Genomic DNA, 18,853 nt, shown 5'->3' on the forward strand with positions numbered 1-18,853 from the left:
CACACAAAAAGTTTGCAAAATGTTTTTCATATTTTATTTATAAAGTGACCCTGTCATGAATATCAAAATGTCAATGTATATCCTGTAAAATATAAAAATAATTACTTTTCCTGTTGCAAAAATTGGCTCCATTGATAAAGAATGGTCCCCAAAGCTCTGCAGGGAAACTGACACTTCTGGAATTGTCCATCTCCTGTTTTCCACACTGTGCTCACTGGATTCTGCATCAGTTAAAGCCTAACTCCATGTCCAATATACTATGACTTCCTGTCCCATTCCTGGAACACAACTGAGTCAACAAATAAGTGCTGCTGCTCAGGACCGCTGATACGGCAGTACAACCAGTCCTGATGTACTGGGCCCAGGCCCCATTAGCTAAACAGGGGGGGGGGGGGTGCAGGGTAGCTTTATTGTTCATTTCTGCCTAAATCAGTGTTTCTCAACTCTGGTCCTCAGGGCACACTAACAGGCCAGGTTTGCAAGAAAACTGAAATACATCACAGGTGATATAATATGCTGCTCAGTGATTGCAGTATTCTAGTCTGCATCTCCCCAAGGTAATACTTAAAATCTGGCCTGTTAGTGTGCCCTGAGGACCGGAGTTGAGAAACACTGGTCTAAATGAACAAATAGATTTTACTAGACCACAACCCCACTCCTATTTGCCTACCAGGGCTTAATTTGCATTTCCCGGGCCCCATCAGGTCAACAGAGGGGCCCAGGAGGTGTTAGCAGAGGAGGGACTTTTATTTTTCATTTTTGAGGGTAGGCAGATAAAGTCAGTGCCGCTGTTTCACTGCACCCTGGGGGGGGGGGGGGCAGTGTTGTGGGGGGTCCCATCAGGAAGGCTGTATGGGGCCCCATGATTTCTAACAGTGGCCCACCTGCTGCTATAGGAGAATGAATACAAAACTTCCTTTGATTGGCTAAGGTGGGGAGGTGGGCAGCTGACATCACAATCTCCACCTCCATTCATATGCAGCCTTGTATTCAATCATACAAGGCTTCCTGTAAATGGCTGCCCCAAAGGAAGTCCCTGACGCACCGGATCGATCAAGAGAGAAAATATTTCATTTGAGCCAACTTGGCCCAAACAACCTATTTAAAGCCATAGTATTCTTGGAGTTAGACTTTAAAAATGGTTCAAAAGGTTTAAGGTTTTCCACCTTCATGCATTCTATTAGCTTCAACCTTTTCTGTAAAAAACCGTCTCTGTGCAGCAGCCCCCAGCCCCTCCTCATACTTACCTCAGCCCCATTGCGACCCAACGATGTGCACAAGAGCGTCAGCTCTCCAGGGACTCTCCCTTCCCATTACAAACAAATGGCCACTGCCCCCACCCATAACCGGCCTTTGCCACATGCAATGCATGCAAAACAAAACCAAAGAAATTCCCAGCTCAACTTACCGACCAGCCTGCAACCAACCGAATTAACCTGTCTCACAGTATGCGTTAAAACAGGGGTTTAGTTTGCACACATTTGCAAATATATGCGTAAGCTACGGAGCTCCTTCACAGCACACCAGTATTTTCTGTAGTCCGAAATCGAAATGTTGAGAGCCTCCGCAGTGGAAGCACATGCATTATAATGGATAGGCAGAGGGCAGGTGAGCTCCCCTCCTTAAAGGCACAGGACACAGCATATAGCACCATGGCAGAAAAGGTGTCCAGTGCGTCCCTTCTCATTGGCTGAGACAGCAGTGGGGGACATTTGCTCCCACTAATGTCAATCACAGCCAATGAGGAGAAGGGCTGCTTGGATATCCCCAGAGAAAGCTGCCTTCTCTGAGGGCACTTGGCAGGAGAGAGGGGCCAGGAGCGCCAGTGGGGGACCCGAGAAGAGGAGGATTGGGGCTGCTCGGTGCAAAACCATTACACAGAGCAGGTAAGTATAACATGTTTGTTATTTAGAAAAAATTCCCTTTATTATCACTTTAAGAACATGGTGGTGATGGTGGTGGAGTTTGGCAGTAGGAACCACCAAAACCGATACTTTGGTTCTGCTGAGTTACAGGCTATTTAAATTACATGCTGGCATTTTTGCTTTCCAGGTGGTATGCTCCCATGATGGATCCTCAAGGTTTTGGAAGGAGTAGACACAAAGAAATGAGGGGACTCTCAATATTGAACTTTTTAACTACTTGCCGACTGCCCGCCGTACGGCAGCAGTCTGGCGCTCCCAGGCAAAGTGCCGTACATGTACGGCACTAGCCTGGGAGGAGCTAGGGGGCGATCGAGCGCCGCCAGAGGCGCGTTCCCACCCCCGCTCGACAAAATTGGCGCTCTTTTTTTGTTTATAGCGCAAAAAATAAAAATCGCACAGGTGATCAAATACCACCAAAAGAAAGCTCTGTTTGTGGGAAAAAAGGACGTCAATTTAGTTTGGGTACATCGTCGCACGACCGCGCAATTGTCCGTTAAAGTCACGCAGTGCCGAATTGCAAAATAGGGCCTGGTCTTTGAGCAGCCAAATCTTCCGGGGCTAAAGTGGTTAAGAGATATAAGAGGCCAGTCCATGATAAAACAGATCACTGCTTACCTACAACTGAAAAATCAGTTTATGGATGGACTTGGACTTTTACAGCAATACTAATTTGGCCAATATACAGTCTTACCACTGCCAAAACCCCTTGGTGTTATTGGTTGGGGGGTGTACAATAGACAGATGATATGCTAATTATATATGAATTCAATCACATTTCATTGTATATTTACATAGGCTCCTTTCACACGGCCGCTCCGTGTGAAAGGTCCGCTGCAGGACTTTTTTTTTTTTTTTCCACGGAGCGGATGACATTTCTGTCATCCGCTCCGTGTGCCCGCATATCATCCCATCCGTTTGCAGATGATATGCGGACATAATGTATGTCTATGGCACTGCGGATGTCAGCGGATGACACCGCTGACATCCGATTTTCCTTCCTTTCCGTTTTTTACACGGAAGGAAAAATAGGGTTCTGTTCCGTTCGTAAAAACAGAACAGAACTGACAGGAGGAAAATCGGGTGTCAGCGGATGGTATTCCGCTGACACCCGCAGTGCCATTCACTTACATTATGTCCGCAAATCATCCGCAAACGGATTGGATGATTTGCGGACAAACGGAGCGGCCGTGTGAAAGGACCCTTAGGCATATTATAATGACAAAGTGATCTAAGATAATAATACAAATAAATTCAGTAATCAGACCCCTTTCTTGCCAGGGTTTTATTTTAGAACCCTATTTCAGTTGCTGTTCATGTAGGTACTCCAGTAGGAGGCCACAAAAATCTGCTTTGTAGGCTGTACATATCTGCTACATTTTAGTCCTTTCTTTATGTACAATAACATGGCTGCAGCTTTTAGGTTCTTTCATGTTCTTATTGTGCAGACCAAGAATCCTGATTCACCTACATGCTGTTTATTTTCTGCACCCACTTGTCGTAGTTACATCAGAAATCTATCTTCCACAATTGGTCCACCACAAACATGTTAATGATAGCCAGTTGTTAATCTCCAGCATACTGAAGCCCACAGTTAACTTCTTCATCTCAGTCTTGGAAGCTAAGCAGGACTTCCTTCTCCTTTATCATTCCAAAGCATTTTACAAAACTCACATAACATGTCGCCACAAATGTCATCTGGTTCAAAAGACTTGAGAAGCAGGAATAGAGATGGACTTTCTGTAGATCTTTGAGTCAATTTCAGTTCCTGGATAAGGAGGTGGTGGAACTTCATTTGGGGTAATCATTGCCACAGCTTGTTCATAGGTTGGTGGTGCAGTTTCAGCTGGTGGTGGTGCAGAGGGTTGCAGTGGAAGCAGCACGTCTCTTGTGGATCTGATGGAGATGCTTCGACACTGATGTTCTTCTTCTGGGCTGTAGTGAAGTGGAGATAAGTAGTTAATTAGTAGGTAATGTAGGAACATTTACATGAGAGTAGAAGTGAAGTTACTAGGCAGATGAATGATCTTCTTAATAATACAAGTAGATTGCAAACCCACAATGCTAACTTTGAGCTACTGACTTCTTTTGGACCTTTGATCGGAGCAGCAATAGCTACTGCAGAACCAAGGAAAGTGCTAGAATCATCCTTGGCTCTGAGCTGTCATAACATAGCCGAGGAGAAACTTAAGAGGATTTCCCTCACTTTGCTGAACACCGCTGCTGATCTGGTTAGTGTATTTTACAGAGAGAGAACGGAATTTATCCTGTGGGTAATTTTAACTGGGGGATGTGTAAAGGTTTTTACCAAAAGGGGTATTTTTAATTTTGGGGGTATGCACTACTGACCTTCACACTGTGCATCACATACTAATGACCTCTGCATTCTGCACATGTTACATGCTACTGACCCTTGTACTCTGCAATACATATTACTGACCCTTGTACTCTGCGTTAAACATTACTGACCCTTGTATTCTGCGTTACATATTACTGACCCATGTACTCTGTGTTGCATATTACTGACCCTCGTACTCTGCGTTACGTACTGACCCTTGTACTCTGTGTTACATATTACTCACCCTTGTACTCTGCGTTACATATTACTGACCCTTGTACTCTGCGATACATATTACTGACCCTTGTACTCTGCGTTACATATTTCTGACCCTTGTACTCTGCGATACATATTACTGACCCTTGTACTCTGCGTTACATATTACTGACCCTTGTACTCTGCGTTAAATATTACTCACCCTTGTACTCTGCGTTACATATTACTGACCCTTGTACTCTGCGTTACATATTACTGACCCTTGTACTCTGCGTTACATATTACTCACCCTTGTACTCTGCGTTACATATTACTGACCCTTGTACTCTGCGTTACATATTACTGACCCTTGTACTCTGCGTTACATATTACTCACCCTTGTACTCTGCGTTAAATATTACTGACCCTTGTATTCTGCGTTACATATTACTGACCCATGTACTCTGTATTGCATATTACTGACCCTCGTACTCTGTGTTGCATATTACTGACCCTCGTACTATGTGTTGCATATTACTGACCCTCGTACTCTGTGTTGCATATTACTGACCCATTTACTCTGTGTTGCATATTACTGACCCTTGTACTCTGCGTTAAGTACTGACCCTCGTACTCTGTGTTGCATATTACTGACCCTTGCACTCTGCGTTACATATTACTCACCCTTGTACTCTGTGTTACTTATTACTGACCCTTGTACTCTGCAATACAATGGACACTTGCAATCCACATTACTATTGCTCCCTGTACTCTGTGTTACATATTATGACCCTCGTACTCTGTGTTACTTATAGCTGATCTGATTTTACTATCTATAATTGATGTTTTAAAAGCCTTTACAGTTTACCACTTTAGATTTACAGAGGAGGTCTGGTGCTAGAATTACTGCCCATGATCTTAGGATCGCTGTGATACCTCACATGGGTGGGACGATCACTGTTTGCGTGCACATGGGACAGACACAAGCTTTCGCCTTTGCATGCGAGCACAGGAGGACAAGGGTACCTTATTTTTTTTTCCTTTTAATTACCGGTAATAATTTTATTTATTTTTTCACTGTTGCTTTCACAAATCCCTTGTCTGCACCTAAAAGCATTCAAAACACCAAGATCTGTGTTTTTGAAGGCTTTCAATTTTTTAAAACTGGCGCAGAGTAAACCGGAAGTGATGTCATGTCATAGCTTCCGGTTTACTGTTACAAACAGTCGATCTTGGCTTTGCTTAGCTGTCCAGACAGCTGGCTTTAAGGGGTCTGCTATGCTGGGAGGCAGGGCAGGGCTTATGGCCACATGACCGCGTGCTCTCAATACAGCACTGTCGGCGCTAATGCACGCAAATATGTGACCGCTCTGCGCCAAGGTCTGGCCGCTGAGAGGCGGCATATTTGCGTGCGCTCAGCGCCAAGAGATTAAAGACAATTTTTTTCCCCCTTTACAATCACTTTATTCCAGAGGTTTCCTCTGCAGTTCTTTCTTCTGCTGCTAGATGTCCTCAGTCTCATGCCCATTATCATTCAACACACTTCCTCTGAGCCCAGTTTGTCCTAGACCCTCTCCAGTCTGTGACTAGACAGTGAAAGAAGAAGCAGCACAGTGATGAGCTCATCTCTCTGTTACCCTGTTCTCTGCACCAATCAGCATGCTTTTTGTCAGCACATGAACTGATTGGCTTTTCTCTTACAGTCCTGCCCTGTTATACAGGGACTACAAGGGGATGAGGCCAGTTTAAATAAGGTACTTACACTTCTTACACATTAGTTTGCATCTTTCATATCTGCCTAGAATTTAGTGTTAATTCTTTTAATTTTAGCCTCATAGCTGTGCTCAGCCTATTGGATTAGGGTTTGCACCCCAAAGCTCAAACACATGCATGAGTGTGTCTACATGTATATGCCCCCGCCACATTGATCTCCCTGCTGAGCTGACAAGAGGGAGATCTTCCAATCTCCCTGCCTGCACATAAAGTGATAATGCTAATGCGCACAAGGTGATTAGGGCGTGCCCAGGCACATCCTGCACACCCTGTGCGCACGCCTTTGTCTAGCCTACACTTGCAAAACGAAATCTGACTGGCTGCTATGTGGAACATGATCTTCCTGCTGTGTAGAATGATCTTTATAATGTGGAAATGGAAAAACTTTTGAATATTTCTGCTTGCCTATTGTGTTATCTGTGAGCAAGCAACCGATGACCATAAACTTCCCAAAAAAAGAGAATGAGGAGGAAAATATTAGATATGCAGCTCAATGTCCCGAGCGCTGTAATTACAGGGGATAATTGCAAGCTTTATGTGTTTTATCAGTCAGGCAAAGCTATTATTCTGCTGTAATTATACAGTCCTGGGCTGTCTTAATGCAGGAGCTTCAAGACAACAAGAATGTCTGTGGTAAACTGCACTTAAGTGGGATGTGATCACTCCTGTGAGTATTAAAAAACTAAATCCGCTGCACATATCATGCTCCCTTGGCCATGTATCAAATTCAAAAGTCTCTTATGGACAATAACCCAAGTTACTGTCCATGAAATATGAGCTTGTTCGAAAATCGCACTGACAAAGAATGGCCACTAGAGGTGCTAATGAGCTTCAAAAAGGAATGAGTGCACTTTTATCCTCTATGCAGGTGTTACCCTTTGAAGGTGAATATAAAAAGGGACCATACAGTGATGTTTGTATTTATGTATATATATATATACATATATATATATATATATATATATATATATATATATATATATATATTTTTTTTTTACCAAATCCACTGCAGAAGATGTACAGAACATGTTACTTAGTCATTTCACTGGGCTGAATCATAGCTTGTGTCGCCTCGTTTACATGTGCGCCTGTTTTTTTTTTTTTACAGCTCAGAAAAGCGATCTGTGTTGGAACGTTTTTTAGATCTGGTTGACAGGCAGCTTGGAGGTGATATGTCACCTCCTGGACGTCACAAACATGTTGCAAGGGTCATTATACACGTTACAATCTGACCGCTCACTTTTGTAAAGTCAACTTTGAATTTATTAAAACTATGTAATTTGAGGACCTACCTAAAATATCCAGCTGATGAGATGAGATGCAGTCACTGTTCAGATATTCTGACATCCACAGTTTCCTCTACACCCCTAAAGTGTTACTAAACACAGGAGCCTGCAGTCACAATATCTGGTCTCCCACAGTACACAGAACATGGAAATGCAATTATTTTAGTAAATATAAACTGCTAAATACCTTTTCTCAATAGCAGTATATAGCAGTCTTGTGACTTCTATCAGTGCCTGGTTAAAGCTTGTAGGAGGGGTTTTCATACTGCACTGGCTGCCTATCAAGATGCAGGACCCCTGACCCTCTGTCTGGACAGTGCTGATTGGCCCTGTGCTGATCACATGCACCCTCCCAAGAAAAAAAAAAAACCCTCTTAGCAATACACACCAAACTAAGCATATGCAGCCTGACTCCAGTAACTCAGTCTTATCTGGACATGTTATGGGGACAATGCAAGAAGATGAGAATCTGTGCATACAGGATCAAACAGCCTTTTTACACAATGCAACCCCTTAGTTTCCACGGTGAGTATAACAAGCATGCTTTACTGCATATACAGACTGATTTTACTGTTGTGGGTTTAGTAACACTTTAAGCCAGGCATACATAGATCGAAATGCGGCTGGTTCAGCAGGGACCACCTGAAAATCGATGCATGTATGGGCTACTGATTGACTGCTGTACAACCAGCCTGTTGGATTGTCCCTGCTCAATCAGTGTCACAGGCTGTTGCCAGCAGCGTTGATCAGTGTAATCTGACAGCAAGGAGATCTCCCCACTGTCAGAATACAAAAGCTCAGTAGGGAGGATTCTCCCATACACATAGAATTAGTGGATGGGGGAATCAAACTATTATTATTTTTTTTTCATTCAACCTGCTAATTGAATGGGAAAAAAAATTACTCATGTTTGTTAGTAAGTCAGTAAAAGCTAGTTTTGTGTTTTATCTTTTATTGGGCAATTTACTTTTAGCATGTTATTTTGGTTGGAGTTCTGCTTTAAATTCTAAATGTGGAGAAGCGATTCAATGTCTGACAGGTTTTTATAGCTCTCTGTGATTTCACTGATGGGAAAGTGTTCAGAAGTACTCATTCATATATTTTTTTACCTAGAAATCCTGATAAAGCTCACTAAATATTGTTAAAACAGTAGAAATATAAGCACCATAATAGTTGTACTAAGGATCTGTCCATTTTCTTCCTTCCTGAACAGTAAAGCTGATCACATGTGTTACAGTCTGATTGTACAATCTTCTATTCGTTTTAACAACAGCTTTTTAGTGCAAGGTCCTAGGTGACTGGTTGAAAAATTCAACTGATTGTTTAGGTAGGCCCTCACATTAAATACAGTAGCTGTTAAGAAATCTAAAGGAGAGTGAACAATTAGATTGTATTGCGTGTAATCGGTTTATAGATCAATTGAAGACTGGTCAGTGATCAGCAGTAGTTACAGAGCCTAGCACAGATCTATATTTCTTGAGCTGTACTTAAAAAGAGGCTAAAATACCATCAGAGCCATGAGACAGTTGCTTGTGGCAAGGAGGGTGGGCCTTGACGTCCACAGAGTGCACATATGTGTCCATAGCTGATGAAGTTTCTGTAGTGAGAGGGATTTCACTGCGTACTCCCAGCCCAATCATCTAGCTGTCACTGACAGCTCCCAATCTCTAGTTATGATTGGTGGGATAGGCTTCTGAAGGGGGTCAGACCCCCTCCTCCCCCCTAAGACCCAGGTAAAGAGGTTTAATGAGAATTATATATATGAGCAGAAGACTCAAACAGTGCATCCAGAAGCAGGCTGTCAAACCATGTCTCAAGGAGCAGGCTGTCAAACCATGCCTCAAGGAGCAGGCTGTCAAACCATGCCTCAAGGAGCAGGCTGTCAAACCATGCTTCAAGGAGCAGGCTGTCAAACCATGCCTCAAGGAGCAGGCTGTCAAACCATGCCTCAAGGAGCACGCTGTCAAACCATTCCTCAAGGAGCACGCTGTCAAACCATGCCTCAAGGAGCACGCTGTCAAACCATGCCTCAAGGAGCACGCTGTCAAACCATGCCTCAAGCAACATGCTGTCAAACCATGCCTCAAGGAGCATGCTGTCAAACCATGCCTCAAGGAGCACGCTGTCAAACCATGCCTCAAGCAACACGCTGTCAAACCATGCCTCAAGGAGCACGTTGTCAAACCATGCCTCAAGGAGCAGCTTGTCAAACCATGCCTCAAGGAGCAAGTTGTCAAACCATGCCTCAAGGAGCAGGCTGTCAAACCATGCCTCAAGGAGCAGGCTGTCAAACCATGCCTCAAGGAGCAGGCTGTCAAACCATGCCTCAAGGAGTAGGTTGTCAAACCATGCCTCAAGGAGCAGGTTGTCAAACCATGCCTCAAGGAGCAAGTTGTCAAACCATGCCTCAAGGAGCAGGCTGTCAAACCATGCCTCAAGGAGTAGGTTGTCAAACCATGCCTCAAGGAGCAGGTTGTCAAACCATGCCTCAAGGAGCAAGTTGTCAAACCATGCCTCAAGGAGCAGGCTGTCAAACCATGCCTCAAGGAGCAGGCTGTCAAACCATGCCTCAAGGAGCAGGCTGTCAAACCATGCCTCAAGGAGTAGGTTGTCAAACCATGCCTCAAGGAGCAGGTTGTCAAACCATGCCTCAAGGAGCAAGTTGTCAAACCATGCCTCAAGGAGCAGGCTGTCAAACCATGCCTCAAGGAGTAGGTTGTCAAACCATGCCTCAAGGAGCAGGTTGTCAAACCATGCCTCAAGGAGCAAGTTGTCAAACCATGCCTCAAGGAGCAGGCTGTCAAACCATGCCTCAAGGAGCAGGCTGTCAAACCATGCCTTAAGGAGCAGGCTGTCAAACCATGCCTCAAGGAGTAGGTTGTCAAACCATGCCTCAAGGAGCAGGTTGTCAAACCATGCCTCAAGGAGCAGGTTGTCAAACCATGCCTCAAGGAGTAGGTTGTCAAACCATGCCTTCAGAACCTGGCTGTCAAACCTTGCCTTCAAAACAAGGCTTTCAAAGCTTGCCTTCAAAACCTGACTGGCAAAGCTTGCCTTCAAGAGCAGGCTGGCAAACCTTGTCTCCAGAAGCAGGCTGGCAAACATTGCCTCCAGTATCAGGTTGGCAAACCTTGCCTCCAGAACCAGGCTGGCAAACATTGCCTCCAGTACTAGGTTGGCAAACCTTGCCTCCAGAACCAGGCTGGCAAACCATGCCTTCAGAACAAGGTTGTCAAACCAAGGCTCCAGAACCAGGCTGTCAAACCATGGCACCAGAGCCAGGCTGTCAAACCATGCCTCCAGAACCAGACTATCAAGTGACTATGCTGTCAGAGCACCAACTATGAATCATTATGAATCAGCTCTGTGCAGATATACAGAACACAGCAGACCAGCTGAAAAACTAACAGTGGATCTATGCGGATTACACTGGAATAGCTGTACATTAGTATCTGAACTCTAGACCAGCCATTCTCAACTATGGTTCCATGGAACCACAAGAACCTAGAACCTCCAGAATTGTCCAGGTTTTGCCTGAGCAGTGACTGATTGACCTCCCATCTGATGGTGCCTGCAAAGTTCTAGGGCTAACGTTACTTGGCAGAGCCAGCATCATGGCAGTAATGGCCTTTATATCAACCTGTAAGAGCGACATTCTAACCTCCATAAGGGTTGTGGCCTTCCCACCAACCACCATCAGAAGGGGCATTTTTGTCCACTGATAAATTGGTTTTAGTAAGGGTTCCCTGAGGCTTGGAAATCATTTTAAGGTTTCTTCTGGGGAAAAAGGTTGAGCAAGACTTCTCTACACCAACAGACATGTTTAAAATATAAAATAACACATAGAAAAAACATGGTGTTAGCAAGGCACTTACATTTGGCTGCGTCTTCTTGGAAGACAGTAGACGGTATACCAATAATAACCAAGAAGTCCAAATATAACCAGACATGTCCCTGCGGAAATTAGGCCAGTGAGGAGCCCGACCACATCTATTTTTACCCCTGTTCCAGGGAAAAGAGAATGGATATATCATATCTTGAACACCTCAAGCATACAGGTTAAAGCCAAAAGTAAAGAAAGGGAAAGTAAAAATCCTCCATTGTATTGGGGTTTCTCCTGCACTGCAAGGGTTAAATACTTTGTACTCATTTACATCCAGGAGATTGGGTAAAGCACTTTGACTTAACTGATTCTACACTCCAGCAGGCTCCTTGGGGCTGCTAGGCTGGTTCCAGCAGCTTCTTCTACCCTGGGCTCTGGTGGTTGGATGCCCCTGATGTCATCAAGACTGATGCAGGGTCTACAGTTCTGCAATGAATAGGAGGGCGCTGAGGACCAGCCCACTGCTGGAGCACAGGGGAGTACCAGCTGCCGGATAGCACAAGATCAGGTAAGTAAAAGTGCTTTTCCCATCATCTAGATATAAACGGGCATATAACCCGTGCAGTGTGGGGGACACCTACTGTAAGGGAGATTGTTACTTGTACTGGAGTTCAGCTTTTTTTGGGTAATAACCCTATTAAAGGCAAACTCCAGGCACAAAAAACACAAATTAATGCAGCTCTGTAATCATTAATACGTTGTTAAATGAAATTTTTAGATGAAAGCATTATAGGTTCCTGAGTTTGATTTGCCGTCAGCTACACACAGAGATGTATAGTAACTAAGTAGAACTACTTCACTACTGTACTTAAGTACCGAAAGGCGGTATCTGTACTTTCCTGGAGTAGAATTTTTTTCTCCTACTTCCACTTTTACTTCACTACATTTTTTCAACGATTTCAATACTTCTACTCCGATATTTTTTTTTGTGCTGCATAGTTACTAGTTACAATTATAAAAATTACCACTGCCAGAACAGTAGATGGCAGATTTCATGAAGCTCAAAACATGTGTATTATCAGCGCATACAAAAATAAAAGCTACTGTATGTATAAATAAAAGCTGCATTTGAAATAATAAAAAACAATATGATGTTCAAACTTTTGACTTCTTTCTTTAATAACTACATAACATAGTACTTGTACTTTTACTTTCAGTACTTGAGTAGCAATTTTTTTTTCAAAACTACTGGTACTTTTACTTTCAGTACTTGAGTAGCAAAATTTTTAAAAAAACTAGTTGCAATACTTAAGAACAAAAAATGTTGAATACTTTAGTACTTCTACTCAAGTCACTTTTTGATCGAGCACTTCCACTTCTACTCAAGTCACTTTTTGATCGAGCACTTGTACTTTTACTCAAGTATGGGTTTCGAGTACTTTATACAACTCTGGCTACACACAGGAAAACGTGTAGCGGGGACAGGACAGTACAGTCAGCTTCATGGACCATACACTCAATGATACTATCGAATTATATTGTTTGCTAATCCACAGATCCGATCATATTATCAGATTGTGTGAAGAATTGTTTAATCAGATTGTTATGTGTATCTCCACCAAAGATCAGGTAACATTTCAGGACTCCATTTAACACTAAATCAACAGGTTTACTTTAATCCCAGATCCTGCAATTACTTATACTCCAGTGAAAGGAGAAGAAAGAGCTTCAATCACAGTTTGAATCTTATACAGGGTTGGGAACTCTCCTCTCCACCATGTGATGGGGGCATAGGTATCTGAGCAGCCAATCACCATGCACCAACACAGTCCTGTTGGGGAGGGGGACGAGAGAAAAATTCTCTCCGATTCCTAATATACAGTATTAGATTTTAACCACTTGCCTACTGGGTACTTAAACCCCCCTCCTGCCCAGGCCAATTTTCAGCTTTCAGCGCTGTCGCACTTTGAATGACAATTGCGCGGTCATGCAACACTGTACACAAAAGACATTTTTATTTATTTTTTTCCAAACAAACAAACAGAGCTTTCTTTTGGTGGTATTTAATCACTAATGGGGTTTTTATTTTTTGCTGAACAAACACAAAAAAACCCAGCAAATTTTGAAATAAACAAAAAGTTTTTATAGTTGTTTCTTAAATTTTGCAAACAGGTAATTTTTCTCCTTCATTGATGTACGCTGATGAGGCGCCACTGATGGGCCCTGATAGGCACTGGTAGGCTGCACTGATGGGCACTGATAGGCTGCACTGTTGGGCACTGATAGGCTGCACTGATGGGCACTGATAGGTGGCACTGATAAGGCGGTACTGATGAGCACTGATAAGGTGGCACTGATAAGGCGGCACTCATAGGTGGTACTGATGAGTGGCACCAATGGGCAATGATGGGCGGCACTGAAGGGCACTGGTAGGTGGCGCTGAAGGGCACTAATAGGCGGCACAAAAACAGCTGATCACTGGCTGCTGTTTACTTTACATGATCAGCTGTCATTGGCTGACAGCTGATCACGTGGTAAGGATGCGGGATCGCCCCCCAGATCTATGAGCTGTGATCAGGCGAGTCTCATGGACTCGTCGATCACAGAGCGAGCTGGGCTGGAAGCATGCAGGCCAGTCGTTGCCGAGAGGACATCAATGTACGCCCTCCCGGCAATTTAGGTCTGCGCTGTAGCCGTCATTCGGCTATAGCACGGGCGTCAACTAGGTAATATACTTTTGTGCCACAAAAAAAAAAAAAATTTTCTCTGGAATTTGCATACATTTTACTACTAATAAAAATGATAATATCAATTCTTACCTTGAGTGAATGGATCTTTGGAGTACTCCTTCCAGAATTTCATCTTTAGAAAACAAATTAAAAAATATAAACATAAAATACTGCAATTCAGACCACAGTACAATGAAAGAATCTATTTCATTCCATGGCGAAACACTGATTTAAAGGGGTCTTTTTATAAAGAAGTAAATGCAATTTTCAATAACCTTTGTCTGGTGGAAATTCGGGGCTCATTCACACGGAAATACTAATCTGTACACCTGTGCAACGATCTATCCTTACCTATGTGGGATGCACAGGTGTTCTGTACTGACCCACGCAGGCAACTTGTTTAGTTCAATGACAGGTGACCAGTTGCATACCTCCCAACTTTTTGAGATGGGAACGAGGGACACCGATGTAAGCAAAAGCATGTAAGCATAGGGCACACCCCCTGTCACGCCCCCTTAAAGGAGATTTGTACAAAATAAAGGAATCGTTTTTTTTTTTTTTTTTTTTACCAATCCTATTCCTTTATGCTGGCTTTTGAAATTTACAAATGCAGCAATTTGGAAATTGGATGAAAGGTTTAGCACTGGGAAACACTTTTTGAAAGATAAAAAGTACATTTTATATAAAACTTTATAGATCAGACCAAAATGAGGGACAAATGAGGAGCAATGAGGGACAGAGCGACTTTGTTCCAAATCAGGGACAGTGGGGAGCTATGCAGATGCATTGATCTCCATGCGCATCCTGGCATGTTTATCTGTGCGGGATCAATGTACAGATCAGAACGCAGTCTGTTTTTTTGTTTTGTTTTGTTTTGCTGTTTGAACATGAAAGGTTTGGGAGGATTTTCCTGATCCCTTGTTCCAATAGGGTTGAGAAGCACTAGATTAATAGAAAGCTGTCATCAATCAGGAATTTCATAGCTTCCTCTACTATTAGTGTTAATTCTCTCTATTAAAAACACTGGCACGCCACCTAGAGGACATTATCCTCAGCCAATAAAAGTTTGATATACTGTTTAGATAGCACTAATATGATGCTCTGCAAGTGAAATGTGATACATGACTATTGTACTTATATACTCTTTATATATTCTGTAAACATTTGATATCTGAGAGTCTTTTTTATACCATAATGCTTTCTAGAAATGGGCAGTTATAGGGGCTGACTAAGGCAGGATGCACATTAGTGGCCTGATAAATCTACAGCAAACCCCCAAAACCAACACCCCGCTCCCAAATATACAATATGCACTCTCGCATGGGCTCATGTCATGTCATGTTTTTTTTTAGAGTTTTTAGGCGTGAAAAAAAAAAAAAGAAAATCGCTCAGGTGTGAATTGGGCCTGGGTTCACACTATTGCGATGCGGAAAGCAGCAGGATTCTAGTGCCCTCTGCAAACTGCTGCAGGTGTCAATACAAGGTAAGGACACCCCCAGATCGCTTCGCAGATGCCAGTGCAAACTGTGAATTTGGACAGGTATCGGTTTGCATGGGTGTGAACACCCATGCGATTTGATTCCAGTGCAGGGAAAAAAAAAGGTTCTTGCAGCATTTTCATGCGACTGCAATGTGAGTTCAGCCCTACAAACTGTATGGCTGAATTTGCATCGCACAGACATTGCATGGGGTGCGAATCACATGCGATGTCTGTGTTCGCAATAGTGTGAACCCAGACTCAAAGTCAATTCTTGTGCTCACCCAGATAGCAAGCAATTGAGCTGCAAGTTTGAAAATGACTTGCTAAGCTATTACTAGACTTGCAAGGCTTCACATAATTGTTGCACAGTTGCAGCAACTTTTTTTGCAAACATTCTGCAAGTCTGCTGCAAGTTCTGTGTCAGTTATGTTGTGCAATAGTCCTCCCACCATAGGGGTCACTGTGGCTGAATTTTCATGCTGTAGACTTGCAGAGCTCATGCTATAGACTCACCACTGCAACTTTGCTTTTGTTAGGGACTTGCCACGCAAATTTGCTACAAATTGGAAAAGTGTCAACTAGAACTTGTGCTTCAAGTGCTCTGCAAGTGTACAACTTCTCAGTGAAAAGGTGCAGCAAGTTAACAGAGTTACAATTCAACACTGCCACAAATATGTGGCAAGTTATCCTTGCTATTTGGTTATGTGCTCCCGTTGCACACCACATGATGGTGCTTAGATCAGGCCATTGGCCACTAAAGCCAGCCATAGACTGAGCCATTTTCAAACAGTCACAAATTCCTCCTGTAAAGCCTTTGGGTTCTCTCAGTGGGCGAACACAGTGATTACTGCTAGGAGGCTATATTAGCCAATAGCAATAATCACATGAAAAATCCAACAGGCTGGTTGTACCCAAGTTGATCGATCTTGGGTATGGCTATGGCTGAACACTTGGGTATGTTCAGCCTGCCCATTCATGCTTTGAATGTCAGCTGGTCCCTGCTGAACCGGCTGAGATTCGAATTGTCTATGGCCAGCTTAATGCATCAAGTGGTGTATTGCGTCAGTGGGGTTGATTTACTAAAGGCAAATAGAATGTGCACTTTGCAAGTGCAGTTGCATTCACTTTTATACCCATTTAGTAAATGTGATAAAGCTCTGCTGGTTTCCATCATCCAATCATGTGCAAGCAAAAATGCTTTTTTTTAAATTTTCCTTGCACCTGATTGGGTATTGTTTACAGAGTGAAGCTTTATCACATTTACCAAAAAAAATTAAAAATGCAACTGCACTTGCAATGTGTACATTCTAATTGTCTTTAGAAAACCCACCCTTATGTGTTCAAAACCTGAAGCAGGGCTGTCCTTAACACAGGGCAAAAGGGGAAGTTGCCCCGGGCCCAGTCATAGTTGTTGGGCCCAAAGCAGCTGTCCCTTGAACCCGCACTGTCTGCAAATAGTTGATAAGTGAATTCAGGAGTCCAATCAACGTTAAAGACTGCCCTGACGTGAAGTGCCATGAATTTACGCACAGCACCTGGGATGACTGTAGTAATGGATGGGAAATGGGTTGGGATTTCTTAGTTGTAGGTTGCTTTGTTTATTCAAACACTTTTAGTTTGAAATTTTCTGAAAGTAGCCACAGACATGGCCAGCATTACATTTCCCATACACAGGTTGGATTTTGACCCATTACTACTGAATAAGCTTTAACCACTTAAGCCCCAGCCCTATTTCGGACACTTTTTGTTCACGCGTTAAAACCAGTATTTTTTCCTAGAAAACTACTTAGAACCCCCAAACATTATATATATTTTTTTAGCAAAGACTCTGGAGAATAAAATGTCGGTCATTGCAATATTTTTTATCACGCGGTATTTGCGCAGCGGTCTTTAAAGCGCCATTTTTTTGGAAAAATTTTGAAAAATCACATTTCACTAATTTTAAAAAATACTAAACAGTAAAGTTAGCCCATTTTTTTTGTATATTGTGAAAGAACATGTCACGCCGAGTAAATAGATACCCAAAATGTTACGGTTTAAAATTGCGCCCCCCCGTGGAATCGCGACAAACTACGGTCAATAGAGATCTCAATCTGCGATGCTTTAAATTTATTTAACGGTTACCAATTTTGAGTTAGAGTGTAGCTCTTTTTTTTAAATTATTGCTCACGCTCTGGCGATCGCGGCGATACCTCACATGTGTGGTTTGAACAGCGATTTCATTTGCGGCTTGACTTCCGTATACGTTTTTTTTTGTGCGCGAGCTAACGGTGACGGGGGCGGCTAAATTTTTATTTATTTTTTTTCCCATTTATTTTATTTATTTTTTTAACTTTATTAAAGTTTTAAAAAAAAAATAAAAATCTGATCACTTTTATTGCTGTCACAAGCAATGTAAACATCCCTTGTGACACCAATATGTAGTGACAGGTACACTTTATGGAGGGATCGAGGGTCTAAAAGACCCTAGACCCCTCCACTACACTTCCCTGTACGCAAAACGCCAAAAACGGCATTTTTGCATACAGCCGTTTTTCAAATTTGCCGCCTTTTGCAGCACAGTAACCCGGAAGTGACGTCATGGACGCCGCCTCCGGATTACGTCATCGGAGACCCGATCAAAGCCGTTTCCGGCATTCATCGGGACTCCATCCAGCTGGCGGATGTGCCGGCTGGGTGCTCGGGGCTCCCGGTGGGACGGGAGCCCCGAGCAAAGCCACGGAAGGCGGCGGGAGGGGGGGTGTCCCCTCCCGCCCCCCGGGTACCGATCGAGCGGCTCCTGAGCCGCATCGGTCGGTACCGACGGAAAGCCGACCGTCGGCTTCAAACCACGGTACCGGTACACTACCGCAAAGTTTACTGACGTAGATCTACGTTAGTATGCGGTAAGTGGTTAAATTGAGCCATGGGTGGCCCTGTTGGCACCACCCAGTTAAAGATACTTTGAAAAAGCTGGATGGAAAATTGTCAGGTAAAAGTGATTATATCCAATCAGAAGCAATCACTATTCGGGTATTCAGACAGCTGCGGGTGTCACAGCTGCTTGAATACAATAGCCAGATTAAGAAGAGCATGTAAACACAGCATATAAACATCATGCACATACCGTTGCATCGTGATCTTCATAGATCTCCCTGGCTTCCTCATAGTTGCATTGCTCCTCATAACACTCCCTCTCCAGGTTTCCCGGAACGAACAGCTCAAAGTCAAACTGGTTGTAAAGCAATCGTCGTCCCAGGAAGCTGCTGGCATCCTCCCCATCTCTGAACACTGAAACAAGGATAAAGAAAATACCATTTGAAATGCC

At 43.3% G+C, this 18,853-nt stretch overlaps 1 protein-coding gene across 1 annotated transcript in view; it reads right to left on the bottom strand.

Moving 5' to 3' along the window:
* Nucleotides 1-3,618: 3,618 nt before the first annotated feature.
* Nucleotides 3,619-18,853, bottom strand: part of PRRG4 (proline rich and Gla domain 4) — a 42,774-nt gene continuing 27,539 nt past the window's right edge. Inside the window, exons 3-6 of the mRNA XM_082269704.1 lie at nucleotides 18,653-18,816; nucleotides 14,157-14,199; nucleotides 11,390-11,516; nucleotides 3,619-3,857 (exon numbers count right to left, since the gene is read on the bottom strand). Of these exons, the coding sequence (XP_082125830.1) occupies nucleotides 3,626-3,857; nucleotides 11,390-11,516; nucleotides 14,157-14,199; nucleotides 18,653-18,816 (566 nt within the window). The 3' untranslated portion in view covers nucleotides 3,619-3,625. The remainder of the gene's footprint in view (nucleotides 3,858-11,389; nucleotides 11,517-14,156; nucleotides 14,200-18,652; nucleotides 18,817-18,853) is intronic.

Source organism: Pelophylax lessonae (genome assembly GCF_965119305.1).
Source record: "Pelophylax lessonae genome assembly, chromosome: 10".
Lineage (NCBI taxonomy): Eukaryota > Metazoa > Chordata > Amphibia > Anura > Ranidae > Pelophylax > Pelophylax lessonae.